This window comes from Pyxicephalus adspersus, chromosome 2 (assembly GCF_032062135.1).
Source record: "Pyxicephalus adspersus chromosome 2, UCB_Pads_2.0, whole genome shotgun sequence".
Taxonomy (NCBI): domain Eukaryota; kingdom Metazoa; phylum Chordata; class Amphibia; order Anura; family Pyxicephalidae; genus Pyxicephalus; species Pyxicephalus adspersus.
Window position 1 is genome coordinate 86,776,221 of NC_092859.1, and position 16,078 is coordinate 86,792,298.

Here is a 16,078-nt window from a genome sequence, read left to right on the forward strand (position 1 = left end):
CAAGTTATAATTGATTTTACAATTATATCTAATAGAAATACAGATTGCAATACAAGAAAAGGTTACAGATAACAGTTTACAAAAAATCTGTCCTGTCCAATCAATTTTGATCAGTTAATTGATTGCTGAGCAATTCAACATTTTTTTCCAATCGAGCAATTGCAGTGCATAGTGTACGGCTTGCTGATGAGCCCTCAGATAGCTCATATCATACTATTGGAAAAGAAAATGAAGACAATGTTATTGGTCGGTAGACAATAGTTTTATTTCTTGCAGTAGTAATATATGCTATAAAGATTTCAGGTAAAATAACTCACATAATATACAAATACACTGTATTTAAAACTGGAGAGGAGGCGCAGCAAATAGTACAACCCACAGGATACAGCAAATGCATGTCCACTGATAACAGTACATTGTGCTCTGTTTAAATATCCAGTTGGAAATTCACAACTGCTAATAGAACAAGACCACATCTCCATATAAAATAGTCACTGTTTCTGAACAGTTTAGAAAAAAACAAAAAACAAAGAATAAGTATTATTTAATTCAAAGGAACTAAACATTTTACTGATAACACTAGCAGCAATAACTTTATGTGGGCAAGAAACAAATTCACCACATATTAATTAATAGCACTTAACAGATTGACAACTGACAGTCCAGTTACAAGACACACAGTTTGCAAATGTTTATTTGTTATACACTGAATAATTGTTAAATACCCACTGTACCTGGAGTACATACATTCTTTGTGGCAGATAATCATATCACAAGTATATCTACCTTTCAGTTAAATATGTAAAATCCATTTACATCTTCTACACTGTCCTTGGCTTCTTGCAGAAACTGGCAGTACAGCTACATTCAAACAAAACATTGTAGTCTGTCTAGTTTCATCAAACATTTCATCAAGTCCATCAAATCTTCACATTTCCTTTCCACAATTGTTCCACTGGAGCCTTTTGCACTCCGTCAAGAAACTGCTGGTCGGTAATTAAATTCATTACCTTAAAGGATCATTGTTAAACCATTGTTCAATCATGCCAATCACTGGACCTTTTCTGCAGAGAGTCGACTCTCATATAGGCTCAGAGCATGGTGCACAAACTGGTATTGTTCACTGGTTTGTACCATTCCTCCTCTGTTTACAGGGAACAAGTAGATAGTTATAATTAATAAGTCATTCATTAGATCTCACAACAAAACATATCTGACTAAATAGATGCCGTAACTACAGGCATAGTGTCATATATATTTCAAAATGTTAATGTTACAATGATAAAGGCAGAGATGGGCAAACTCCTTATAACCAACAACATTAATTATTGCTTAAACCATTGCTTAAACCAAAACTTTTTATTTTAGTTTTCAACAAAAGGAGAGAGAGGTTAGAACCCTTGTCACATTTCCAGAATTATCAGGGACTCTATTAGAAAGATGTACTCTTACTTCTTGTCATGCCGATAAACTCTTAATAGTAAACTCAGAAACAGCTTAACAGACAGGAAAATGTTTATTTAGTATATAAAGCCTCTTTAGATTTGAATTTTGTTTATTTTATTCTTTTTTGTCAAATTGAATGTCTAATACACTAAAAATAATATACTAAAATGTTGAATAATGTATGCCTAGCAAAACAAAGCAGTGCAAACTACTAGAAAGGCTGTATTACTGCTAATCAGGGATTGGTTAGGAAGAGTTATCTTCACTCCCAGGAGTGAGGAAATTTCTGCATCAGACTGGGGTCTAGGAAGAGACCTGTATTGTTTAACTGGACAAACCTGAATCTGGGCATTAACCCCATTGCTGTATTAAGCAAGCCCGAGCATACCTCAAAACTAGGTGGAAAGAAATACAAACCTTATGCAGAAGCGGATCATGCTGAGGATGGGCCATCTGCTGCAGGAAACCTATACTGTGAGTACCGGGTAAGTATAGGCTTCAATTGCTGATTTCCTTCTGACAGTGTTATTGCCCTGATATTTTGGCTTAAAACCTCTTAAAGTCAATAATCTATAGGGGGAATGCAGACTTATGCTCAATCTTCATTTTAAGGACATATTTTTTATGTTGGTAAATTTTATATTTCGAAAGAATATATGCTGTGTTGTGTGTATATAGATCAATTAATAACATGGACCAAGATTTTGATCACTTTGTTGTATAATTAGTACGTGCTGCAGTGTGCAATTCTGTACTGTGTGGCTGCAGCATGAGAAAAAGTGCCTAGTGAAGGGAGTTTGATATATTCACTATACAGCCGTCAACAGTAATTAAGGATATCAGCGATAAGAAGAATGCCCACTGTGTACCTAATAACCAGCCACTATGTACCCTAGTTACCTATTATAACATGTCCTTCCTGTACATTCATGTATGGTGTATAATCTGCAAGCACATATTGTATATATGCAGACATAAGAATAAGAGATAACAGTACTAGAATCCCCATTAATTCCTATGAAAATGCTGTGTAATATGAGCTTAACAGTGGATGGATGTCTTTTTCTTAGGAATGACTCAAGATTGTTTAAAGTAGGTTTCTAGCAGAATGTGCAGCTAAGATCTTAGCAGGATGAGAAGATATAAGTAAAAGACTTGTGAAGGAGGGGGATCTTGTATAGGATAGAAGTACAGTTATCGTTTAACATATGTGCCAGGTAAGAGACTCTCTTGCATGATCTTAGCTATGCATAACAAAATAATTTCGGGGTAATACAAACACATTTTGACATTAGGTAATACTATATCATACACAATTGATAGTGTCCAAACAAAAACTACAAGGCTGACAAAATGAAATAAATGAGTAACTGAAATAAAAATATAATAAAACTAATGTTTTCTACAAACAGTATGTCAAGCATAAAAAGTTCTATAGCTATCCTGGGAGTTAGAGAAAGCAATCCCTATGTAAAAATCAATCTTCCTGTGCAGATAATGCTGCTGTGAGAACTGCCGTGTGTAGGATAAGTGTGTCCTTTGACCAGTGGTTACACAGGATATTCAGGAGCCTGCTTGGGAAATGACAGGAAAAGCTGCCCAGTGTATGTGTGAACTCATGGTCACGTAGGGTGTGAACGATTTGAACATATGTGCAGCAAAAAGGAATGATATCTTAGGTTATATTTAGAATAAACGCTCTTTTAAGCTGTAATAGTATAAAGTCACCTATCTGAAATCTGCATACTAAGGAAATAAAAAAGGGTGACGTGAATATTTTATAACTGTATCAATTCTTTAAAGGGTTATTGTTTTGTAATGATGGCCTGGTTTTTACTGATTGAAGCACTGCCTCAAATAACTAAAGCGGGGAACAGGTGCAAGCAAATAGTAAATGATATATAAAATTACCCAGGGGACGCATTTTTCTAGTTGTATAAATCATAAAAAATGCTTTTAAATACATTTATAAATGTAAGTCGCACTCATGTGACATATATTTTAGTGAATTGTGTTTTAGAAATCCTGCCTGCTGTATCTTTGGTTTGTTGTCTGCAAAATACATTTCCATAGAGCCACACACATAAAAGGCAATACATATAAAACATATGTAAAAAGCATCGCTGCGTAATATGTTGGCGCTATATAAATCCTGTTTAATAATAATAATAATAATAATCTAAAACACACTTTAAAGAATTTTTTAAATGTAAGTTGAGGTGACCAGCACCAAGGGCAAATCAGTATTCATTTGCTAGTGATATAGCAGTCTGAAGGACAAAAACTAACTAAAAGCTACTGGAAGCAGCGGTATATTACAAAATAATGTTGACATAATTGATGTTGTAAAAGATTGAAGTAGACAGATATATATTTTTTGAATTCTATCATTGATAAAGAACTATGCACATTTGCATGATTAAAGCTGCATTTTATGCAGACATCAGGTACCGGTACCACTTCATATAGCTCTGTATTGCTTTAAAACTAATTAAATATTTTTTACATGCAACTGGCATAAGTACCCGAGTCTCAGTTTTTTACAAGCCAATGCTGCTAATGATTTATCTGCTACGTCAGTGGCAGTGGTTGGTTTAGAGATATTTTACTGTTTGTTAACACAGTTTAGTTTAATGTTAACAGTCTGTGAATAGTCATGATTTATGCATATACATACAAGTAGTAACATATTCAAAATAGACAGTAAAACCACTTTAAAACACAACCCCTTCACATTTGTATCTATAAACAATAAAAAGGAACAGGGATGGCATGTTTTAACGTGCGTGCTTAAAAGAGACCTTGTAGAATATTTTTTTGCTGCATGACATTAGCACAACTGCAACATTTTGGTAAAAAATCCAGTAAAATACACTTGTATTAATTATAAATACCAATATTAATAAATAAATGGGTAGAATAAATAGATATCAGGTGGCTTTGGAACCATCCAAATTGCTTCCACTACAAAGATGGTTATTGACTCTGCAATGGGCCTGATTAATTAAAGCTTTAAAAGAATGGAGAAGGTAGACTATCGTAAGTGAAACTAGGTGTTCCAGCAAACCTGGAATAGATCTGATCAGTATTGAAAACTAATAGCAAATGATTTTTAGGAAATCAATTCCAGGTTTTCTGGATCACCCAGATCCCCCCATGATAGTCTACCTTCTCCAGTCTTAATCTTAAATCAGACCTAATATGTACAAATTTCTGGCTGCTAACATGACCATGAGTCCATGCTGTCACTGATGATTTCCAATAAATCACTGGCAGTTGATGGTTTAAATATTTTACTTCTTGCTAAGAATGTGTAAATAGTTTAATGTCTATAGTCTATTTATGATTTATGATTTATGGTATAGGACACAGGTCCTTTTGTCAACCTCTAAAAGGCAGAAACATCAGTTTTCGTTTTAGCATACCTGTCCATTCGTAGCTTGCAGACAATACTTAACACATCCACAACTCCTTCTTCCTTCAGCTGACAACAACCAATAGACGTAGAAATGAAGCAGCCAGTTCTTCCAATTCCAGCACTGTAATAATACAACAGTCAGTTATTTTTAGGAGGATATGACAATAAATAGCTAAAACAATAAAAACAAAACTAATATAAAAACGGGGAAAAGAATCAGGACTATATTAACAACTATGGTGCTTTTACAGTTTTTGGAGAACTATATACAGTATGAGAATGTGATAAAGGTAAAAAAAACTATTATAGTCATTAGATGCTAGCGTGTAACTCCAGCCAAAACATTCTTAATAATTTTGGATAAAATAGGGGTCAATCGGAACTTTATTGCTATATGCGTTTCCATTGGAGAAAATTTCCCCTTCATATTTTTACAGTGACCACTGTCATCACTGGGATAGGAATAAAGTAAATATTCTAAAACAACTCTAAGATCAGAATTCTAGCATTTCAGAAATAGCTATTTTGAACATTTTATAATGTAATCATGAGTGTGCAGGCCTGGGATGACTAGAAGCATTTTACTAAGGCTGATAATATCTTATAAGCTCTAAAAGAGAACCTGTCACTTTTTATTATTATTTATTATTGAAGACAAAGTAAGACAATTGCCTAATGGCTCATCCTACACAACCTACCTATTCCAACTTTCCCCATGCCTTTCACCTGCTCTGTACTGCCATAGCAGTCTTTGCTGAAGGAAAATATGGCATTTTCCCAGAAAACAGTACCTGAACAGCCAATAGACAGCACCAAACTTTGTGACTAAATAGGGAGAACTGAGAATCATTACATCATTACACATGTATGTTCTAACATCATTCAATACATAGCTCAAACAAAGTAAGTACTACTGAGCTATAAAACTGCAGGAAATTGAAAAGGTGGTCTAAATGCTTTTACAGGCAAGGAGTCTGTTGAAGCTGGAATGCTGATAACAATCTCATTGCAGTTTCTTTTTATAACATAGGACACATATCCTGCCTTATCAAAAGGGAACCCATAAAACTAGATGAAAATGGTCAGATTGGAAGAAAACAGGGCACTAAAGACACCATAAGCTAAAACCTGAACCAGGTAAAACAATTAAAAGAAGTGCAGAGTGGTCATGTCATATTGGTAAAAGAAAATATGAAAATTTTTAACTTTGAGTTTTTATACAAAACACAAGATCTAAAATACAAGTTTAGTAGAGAGGTTAACTTCTCTGATCCTAAGTTCATTTTATTACAGTATGTTTGGCTTTTATTGTGGCTTCATTTCAAAGATCTCACCCTCTCCCATCCTTTTTCTGACGCTATTGTCTATTGAGGTGGTATTGGTAATGGTAAAAGTAACTGGGATGGTACAGTAATGTCCTGACATTGTACAGGTGGCTGACAGGTAAATGGGTAATACCTGAGGGGATACAGTTTAGATGCTAGGTCAGGGAAGACTTGTTCTCAGTAACAGTAAGGACATTAGGAACAGAAAGTAACAGCACACATTGTATTCATGTCCCTAAGGTAAGGTTCTCTTTTTCTAGAAAACACTTAAATTGGCTGATGGGTTTTCTTTCAGCTATTCTATACAAGGACACACATGCTGCTCTTATTTTCCAAAAAAGACATTTTTTTTTCTAGACATCCCATGTTTCCTTAGTACATTCCAATCAGTCTCCTGAACAGGAAGCAGGCCTTGTAGAGGAAAACATCTTACGTGAGTAGTCAGGATACAGAAGTATTTGTATATGTACACTATGAAACAGACAAATGACATTTGATGGTAATTAAAGGTCAAACTCATGGACTCCTTATAAAATATTTTTACATGGGGAACCAATAGCGATCACATTCCTTGTATTACAACATTTGCATTACACTTATACAACTTTATATAGCATGCTTTTTTGTATGAATCTTGTGCACCTGATATTAACATTGCTTTATTTTTCATTTCTTTGTTGTGTTTTTTAATATAAAAATGATATTTTTATAATGGTATTATTTATATTTTATTATATAATTAATATTTTTTATTTAGTAAAAATTAACACATACAGCATGGCCCTAATCTCATACCCACTGACTTGTCTCAGACTGAAATGTCTCAGGTATGATGCCCTAACAATCCTCATAAACTTTTATGGGGTCATGTCACAAGCATCTTTTGCCTCATGAGACAACCTCATGAAATATGTGGGGATTGACTGCATAGATGCAAAAAAACCTATTAGCAAGATGTAACAATTGCAGGTGGATGTGGGATTGATCTATGTACTGTATGTAGGTGGAGTACTTTAACTTGAAAAAGCAATTTTACACTGTACGCCAGTGGTCTGCAAAATGCAAAGAAACACATATTTTCCCACTGACAGAAACAATATGGTACAATTCTTCCCATTGTCATCAACAATGAGATACAGTTCCTATTAATGACACAAATAATGGGGCACTATTTCCAAGACTGAAGAAGATAGACTGTCCTCAGTAAATGTCGGTGATCCAGCAAACCTGGAATAGATTTCTTAAAAGTAATTTGCTAATTGTTGGCAAATTTTTTCCTAGATCAAATCCATTCTAGGTTTGCTGGATCGCCTAGGTTCACTCATGAAAGTCTATCTTCTCCATGCTTGGAGAACTTCAATAAATAAGGCCCATTGACAATAACGATGTGCACTATATTTTCAAAAACCCCTACAATGGGTTTCTATTTTCCCCATTAATATAAATGATGGGACACTTTTGTGCTTTTCACTGTTTCTATTACTGACACAAATGGTGGGGTGTCATTACTCCCACTGACACCAATAATAAAGCAATAATATTTCAGCCAGTTACACCCACTGGTCATCCAATCTGGGCATTTTCTGCCCCACTGGCCACCCCCAAGGTCTAAGGAGCAATGAACTGACCATTAGTTTATCAGATCTCTTTCCTATAGTTAAGTTGAAATTTTATTTACCAGACCAATATAATATAGACCAATGACAATCCTATTGATAACATGAAATATACTGTATACTACTCCTTTTCAATACCACATATCTATGAAGAAAGCATATGAACAGAACTAGAGTTATTACTCAGAAAGGGAAGAGCTGCTCTCATCCTAACATTTACTCTCTCACCCTGTTTATTACAAATTCATTTTGTCATATGTCATGTCAATACTGGCAGATGACAGAAGGATTAAACAGCATGGCAGAGGCTGGACTGCCAGCTGGATCAATGGGTGATGCTTTTTACTGTCTCCACTCACACAGAAGATTGATTCTGTGGGAGGTAAATGAAAGTGAAAGATGTGTAGCCCTACCTTAGGCTAACCATGATGTAAAATACACTTCTGATGTAATGAAAAATGTAACATTTGTTCACCAGTAGATGTTTTCACAAGGATGATATACAAAAATAATTTCTTTTATGCACAGCTAAACTAAAGATACATCATAAAAAGTTAGCAATAAACACAGCATATGTTGATTATGCTGTGAAAACTACATCAATACTAATGCTGAATTTTGATGATTGTTAGCTTAGACATACAATTATGGAGTATTGGGGTTGGCTGGGTTAATCATTAACAATTTTAAGTTACCATGGACAGTGTCAGTGCTTCTCCAACATGTACCTGTAATTTGCAATACTAGTGTAAACCTTTCAAATACTGACTATAGGGATATGGGGAGCACAAGACTCAGCAGGTATATAGTATAGATATTCATTGGTATTATAAAACAAAACAACTCCGTGTGTTTGTGCGTGTGTACACAACTTTTCTGTGTGCGTTTATATTTAGAGTACAGGCTATGTTTCCAAAAGGGGTTTAGTGAGCCCTGTAGACACCTACAGGTTTGTCTCTAGCAAACAATATCAACACCAAAAAAACTTACATGTTCTCCCTTCTAAGCCTGGAGTTGGCAACGGGTTGATTTTTATCTACTTGTAGATTGCAGGCATGTGACAAGTAGATCACAACCTCTCTGTACCCCTCCTTTAGAACAGTCTAGATATTGGGCCTGAAAAGATAGACTATCATGGGAGGATCTGGATGCAATGGGTTTCTTAAAATCTGCAAACCTGCAATGGGTTTCTTAAAATCATTTTCTTCTAGATGGCAAATGTTTTCAAACATCATTCTGGTTCATCCATAATAGTCTATCTTTTCTATCTTCTTGGAGAGCTTTTATAAATCAGATACATTGGGCCTGATTTATTAAAGCTGTAAAAGGCTGGCGAGGATACACTTTAATCAGTGAAGCCGGGTAATCCAGCAAACCTGGAATAGATCAAGTCCCGGTTTCAAAACATTTGTTAGCAAGTATCAAATGAAATACTTTCCAGGTTTGCTTGATCACCCGGCTTCACTGATAAAAGTGTATCCTCCCCAGCCTTTGAGAGCTTTAATAAATCAGATCCTATGTGTCTTACCATACAGCCAGCAGAGCCTGCTAACACTATGGTTGTGTCTTTGGGTCTGATTTATTAAAGCTTTCCTAGGCTGGAGAGGATACACTTTCATCAGTTTTCATCCAGCCTTTAAATCAGGGTAATCCAGCAAACATGGAATGGATCTGGTCCAGGGTTCAAAATATTTGCTTGCAAATAGCAAATGAATTTGAAGAAATTAATTCCAGGTTTGCTGGGTCACCCAGCTTCACTGTTGAAAGTGTATTCTCCCCAGTCTTGGAGAGCTTTATTAAATTAGGGCCATTGAGCTCTTTTTGAGCACACTGCTGTCACTTCTGGCTGCTTGGTACATGTGTACTCTTCCTATGTGTGCTGCCTATTCACTGGCTTCAGCCCTTCCAAGAACCACAGACCAAATGCTCAGATAAAATATGAAAAAATCTGTGTTCTGTGCAGGGAGAGCACTTTAAAACCAGTTTCCGGTATATATGCCACAGCCAGATTTACAGCCTCACAGTTGTTTTTCAAGAACTGTTGTAGATAGTTCTATGTTATCATGATGCACCATGTAAGGTGGGCTGAACAATTGCAGCGGTGTGCAATGAAGATTCTAATTGTGCTGTTTATTGATTGAATACAGGAGTCCCTACTTATTTATGTACACAAAACAGAACATGCTTTATTTAATACTGCAAAATGTTACAACATGTAAATATTTTGATTCCTACTGTGCAAAAAGGCACATCAATGTACTAAAAACGCAAAAGGTGTGATCCCAGCCTAAAAAACTGCACATAACTCACAAAGCATACATTTGAAGACTCCTGAACAGAAGTATGGTGGAAAAAAGAGTCATGTATGGTTTTAAAATGGATAATATTAGCTAACAACCTCTTTGGAAATGGATGGTCACTGTGCTGTTACATAAAAATTGACCATTACCTGGACTGATTTTAAATCTGAAATGAAACACCTCCTACACTGTAGATCTTCACACATCTCCGGGTAGTGAGAAGGGATCCCCACCTCTTGAAGTTTGCCTACCCTTGTTATAAGCACACCAGTGACATCCATTGTATTGCTTTGAAGTTCTGCAAAATATCCACTTTTAGTTGTACTCAAGTAAGGTTTGGTAAACATGGTTCTACACTGACAAATGCATCCATTACTATGTATCATATATCATATGACCTTTCTTGTATCCAGGGGCAATATGTCAGCCCTATAAATAGGACATGAAATAGAAGTATACCATAACTTCACCTACCACACAAGATCAATCGTAGTGGAAATTTAGGAAATGTAGGAGCCATAACAGATTAATGAGCATTACCTGCAGTGCACTACTACAGGACCTCTTCCAGTAAATGCTTTTCTGTCATCTTCCACATCAAGCATAAGTTGAAGAAGAGGCTGAGCGCTGTCTGGAGTCTTGTGATCAGGCCAGGAGGTATACCAGTAATGTTTAACAATTCGTGACTGGCTTCCTTGCTGTAAAAAAAGATTGTCTTTAGTTCATAACTACCAATAGAAACACTGATATTGTTGATCTACAATCTATAGTGAATATGCATGTTAACAGATAAATTAATCAGTACAGTTGGTACAAAGAAAACTATGTACATATGATATGTCCCATTACTAAGGAGGAATCTACTCTAACATGACTGAGACCAAGAAGAATTATATCACTATAGGGTTTGAAGTAGTTGGGTCCAATATCATGAGGAAAAATCTATGGAGAGGGGTTATTCCAGTACTGCAGTGCAAAGAGCAATAATGATTTATCAACTACAGTAACCATTGAAGGGCAATTTAATTTATGCTTACAGCAAAAGGCTACATGTGGTTTTGTCTTTACAGGATTTATTTCCAGGCAAAATGAATTTAAACATCTACACACAGTTGCCAATTGATGCTTATAACATCGTTTTTATAACAATTAAAGTCAAATGTGCTGATTTCGGCCAAAGTGCTAATCTGAGAGTGAGAATTAAATACTGACATATTATAAATAATATATGCTGAAATAAAATATGATGATACCCATTTTTTTAGATTATACTGGTGGTATACACCATTTCGGAGATCCTACCATCCACATTTAAATAATTTAAAAATATCATATTGCTTTATATATCTAACTCTAAATCTGTTTTTGACTTATACCATATCCAAACATTTTAACTATATAATGATTTACCTTTAATGTGAGAATCCGGATAGTATAATATTCATGTTCATTCACACTGTTAACAAGCACTTCAACGTTTCCATAAATTCCTCTCTTCTCCGGCCAATAAAGCACACATTTCTGTACAGGAAAAGAATACTACTAAGTAATTAATCTGAACTCAACAAGATCATTCTAAAGTTCCTTAAAAATTAAAATTGTATTTTTATTTACCAGCACAGGGCACCGAAACATGATGAACAATGACATGAGCCAATCAGATCAGTCTTCAGCACATTAGAATGGTAAGATTTATATAATATGACTTCTATCTGTTACTGTATGTTACTGTGCTTTATCCTTATTCAACAGGATCACTTCTTGCCATTGACTTAACACTTCATACAATTCTACATAATAATACCTTTCTATTAAAATCAGAGAATTTGAATGCTCCCGAAACTGAATTTGTGAATATATACTATATACTCTATTTTCTTCAGTTTTCTTCTAAGATATATCCCATTTACCTGCAAATCATTTTAGTGTGGGTATCATTTACATTATTATGCAATATAGTTTAATTACCCTATAAAAAGTAACATGATATACATAGAATTTCAATGTGTGTAACTGACCTGGTAATCTTTTCAACAAGAGTAGTTATGGAGAGCCACTGGAGCTTGTAAAACTCTTTAAGCTTAGTGCAATCACTGCCTTAAACTAGAAACAAGCTCCCTTATAAGTTCATTAGGGGGAAAGAAAACATTGAAAAGTTCAGCTGCCACCCATTGTGGAATGTTAACATTGTCACATTATCTGATCTGCGGCCCCTACTCCTCCCAACGAATCTAATGGGAAATGATAAACATGGGAAACAAAGGACTAAAAATATAGTTAGACCATGGACAGGCTGTGCTACACTCAAAAGGCTTCCATTTAATATTTGATTGTATAGGTGAGACAAATGGCATAGTTAATGTAAAGCGGAACAATTAACTTTTCCTATTTGGTTTCATGGTATAACTCTGAAAACCCTGAAGACTAGAGATCTTGTGATAACTTTTTATGTTTTTTACATGTGCAACACACTTATGATTACCGGTAGGTATATTTCTAAGCTATCTTTTTATGGACTACAGAACATAATTATTCGGCTTCACGCGGTTAAAAAAGAGAAAAAAAAGCTTTAGGTGAACTTTGGGGTTGGAAAACAGTGTGTTCTCCAAATGACACTTTTGGTTTCTATTTATAAAACAGGGAATCAAATATTCCCTTAAACATCATCATGGAAATCTTCTAGGGTTAGTTCCTCTTACTAACTTTTTTACAGATGCAATGGCAAGTAGGAAGAAATTTCCGGGGAAGCTCCTCTTTTAGACAGTTGTTACCAGAACAAGTGTCCCCTTCCACATATTGAACTTTTTGTCAGAATTTTGTCAGGAAAAGCTAAAAACCAAAGCCATGTAACTTTTTATACAGTAAAGCAGCTCAAACCATCAGTTGGAATGAATACACTCACTGACTGGAGTACTATAGTCTAATTTGGTGATGGGGAATGGTGGACTTTTACCATGGTCTACTTGATGAGCTAATGCTATGATAATTCCCACAACAGCTAGAATGAACACCAAAAAAGCAATAGATAAAGTCACAACTTTTTTATTTTAAAATAGTTACTGAAAATAAGATACCTCATTTTTTTCTTTGAGTTTGGTGATCATAACAATAACAGGAACATCTTCTTGCCAGACCATCTGCCAGAAGTCATTTACCGTGTTAATCATTGGTCCCTGTGTAGCAATAAAGGTCTTCTCTGTTCCACCATAACCCTGTATTAGATGAAAGAGTGTAAATGTACCTGAATACTGTATACATTGTATAACTGTGTAGTATTTACATAAAAATTGCAGTAAGAGGTTAGAAGTCTCTTCTAACAAACCAATGTAGCAAGTTGTCAGTTGCATAACTAATAATTATATTATTTCTACAATACTAAAGTTCCACTTTAAAAATGTGTGACCAGGCAGGGCTTTATTGCATACGAACCTGCCTGATCGCTCTCTTCATCTGTCAAAATCGCTAAAGTGTACATGCAGCACATCCCAGCTTTCCCTGCGGCCGTCTGCATGGAAGTTACCTCCACCTGGCCAATAAAGATGGCTGAAGATTGAAACAAGCAAGAGAAGAAGGAAGAAGATGGCGGCACCGGCAATGAAACGGGGTGTGTAAAAAGGGTTAGTTCCACTTTAAGGCTCCATGCTCTTGTATAGACAGTTCAAATTTACTTGTTTGTGTGCAAGTGCTCATCACACCTCATAACCTCATCACACGCACGGTTACAAGACTTCTCTAGAGCTGCTCCAACTCTCTGGAATGGTCTTCCTCGTCCTATTCGGCTTGCTCCTACTTTCTGCTCATTTAAAAGAGCGCTCAAAACCCATTTTTTCAAACTTGCCTACCCGTTTTCTTCTGTCAATTGAAACCACCACTACTTCCCACCACTACATATCTCCTATCCTATTGTGTGTAAATTCCCCCACCTACTAGATTGTAAGCTCTTCGGGGCAGGGTCCTCTCCTCCTGTGTCACTGTCTGTATTAGTCTGTCATTTGCAATCCCTATTTAATGTACAGCGCTGCGTAATATTTTGGCGCTATATAAATCCTGTTTAATAATAATAATAATAATAATAAAGTGCTCCTCTTCCACAGGAGCATCCTATCATCTCATCTGACCCTTTAATGATTGAATTACACTGTGGTCAGTTCCCCTAGTCAATTATGTTAGTGAATTCATGTTAGTCAACAAAAAGGTCAACAATGGAATAAAAAATGAAAAAGGAGTTTATGGACACACATAAAATTTGTATAATTTGAAGAGAAGGATTACAATAAAACATAAAAACATGTATTGGTAAAACTAGATATCAGTTTCCCATGATGAGAACATGAAGAGACAGCACTTACCCTGATAAAATTTGCATTAATATAGGTGCTTAGTGCATCCTTCAAATTCTTTGGTTTCAAACACACTCTACTAATTGGATCTAATGAAGGAAAGAATAAGAGAGGGGATGCAAATTTATAAAGTCCAAAAAATCTAGTGCAACATAGATTTCTTCATATAGATTATACAGTATATAAGGACCCAAAAATCTACAGAACAGATATGTTTACTGAGACAAGAATGAAGTACAAAATGACTGGTAAAATGAATAAAGCAAATAATCAAAAGTAATATACATCTAAAGGTTAGAATTCCTGGCAGATTCTTATTGCTAAGAGTAATAAAACAAGCATCCTGCTCTACACTCAAACCCTAGCCACCAATGGTGGGTGCATTACTGAACCATTTTCATAAATAGTTTCTCCCTTGCTTCTCTACTAGATGCCTGGGATTAGCCCAGATAGTGTAGTGATAGTTGTGTTCTCAAAACCTGCTTCCCAGTGTGTGGATGATATTCCTTTTTTAATGTAACACACCACGATATTGGGGGCATGTTGAATGCTCATCACTTCTGGATTCACTTTAATAAATTCCCAGGACAAACATCCTATTAGTAAAAAAGTGGTATGCCAGCCATTTCCCCATACCTTGTATTTGTTATGTTTTCTGAAACTTGCATTATGCATACACACATAGTAAAGTCTGTAAAGCAGATTGCAGTGCAGTTTGCTAACTTGTTCTGAAGATTGATCACACAGTGCCACCATTTAGACAGGGAACCACTATTGGCAGCTAGGGTTTGTTAGCAGACAAATCATTTTTGGGTCGGTCTTTTGGGCCTTTCTTGTTCTTGTACTCCTAATGTACTTCTTGTAATCTACCCCACGTTGTATCAACAGGTAATAGTATAGAATCAGTACATTTGCTGGTCTGTTTAAAGTACATTGCAGAACATTAACCCATCTCTTCTACGTGGGTATTTTTACCTTTTAGGTATGTTTGCAATTAGCAATTTGCAATTTATAAATCTGAATTGTTTATAAACAGACCTCTTAAAGTATATCAGGAACTACTTATTTCTGGGTATGCAGGAATATTTTAGTTCAGTTAAAGTGAATTTGTTTATACATGAGAATAGATCACAGCATTGTACAATAAACTAAGAAACTGCAAAAATCATTGCTACTTTCTACCATCTATTTAGCAGTGGATGGTTAGCAGTTTGGAAAGCTTTAGTTTTCATTTTTCAGAGCTTTTTGGCCTTATGTAATTTCTGCAGGATATCCATATAAATAACATAAATAAGTATCCTGCGTACAGGAATATAGACCCAAACACTGTATGAATCTGGGAACTTAAATTAGTGATAATTATATTATTACCTAATTGTTTACATTTTCAAGAGTTTTTTAATGTAGATTTTTTTGGAAACATAACAGTCATGTTCATCTTTACATACATAATGCTAAAATCTAAAATAAATCACATATAAACTGCTCTACCAGAAGAATAGAAGTCAGTGATACAGTGACCTCTGCTGGGCACATAAGGCTAACACACACATATGAACAATTAACATAACTACATGAATCTGGCTGCTATTTTTTTTCCATTTGTATCCCCTAAACTAAAACAAACAAAAAA

General features: G+C 35.3%; 1 protein-coding gene across 1 annotated transcript in view; it reads right to left on the bottom strand.

Moving 5' to 3' along the window:
* Nucleotides 1-240: 240 nt before the first annotated feature.
* PTPRR (protein tyrosine phosphatase receptor type R) overlaps nucleotides 241-16,078 on the bottom strand; it is a gene marked incomplete in the record, with an annotated part of 85,590 nt that continues 69,752 nt past the window's right edge. Inside the window, 6 exon segments of the mRNA XM_072401367.1 lie at nucleotides 241-1,144; nucleotides 4,872-4,985; nucleotides 10,646-10,803; nucleotides 11,516-11,626; nucleotides 13,180-13,317; nucleotides 14,455-14,534. Of these exon segments, the coding sequence (XP_072257468.1) occupies nucleotides 1,051-1,144; nucleotides 4,872-4,985; nucleotides 10,646-10,803; nucleotides 11,516-11,626; nucleotides 13,180-13,317; nucleotides 14,455-14,534 (695 nt within the window).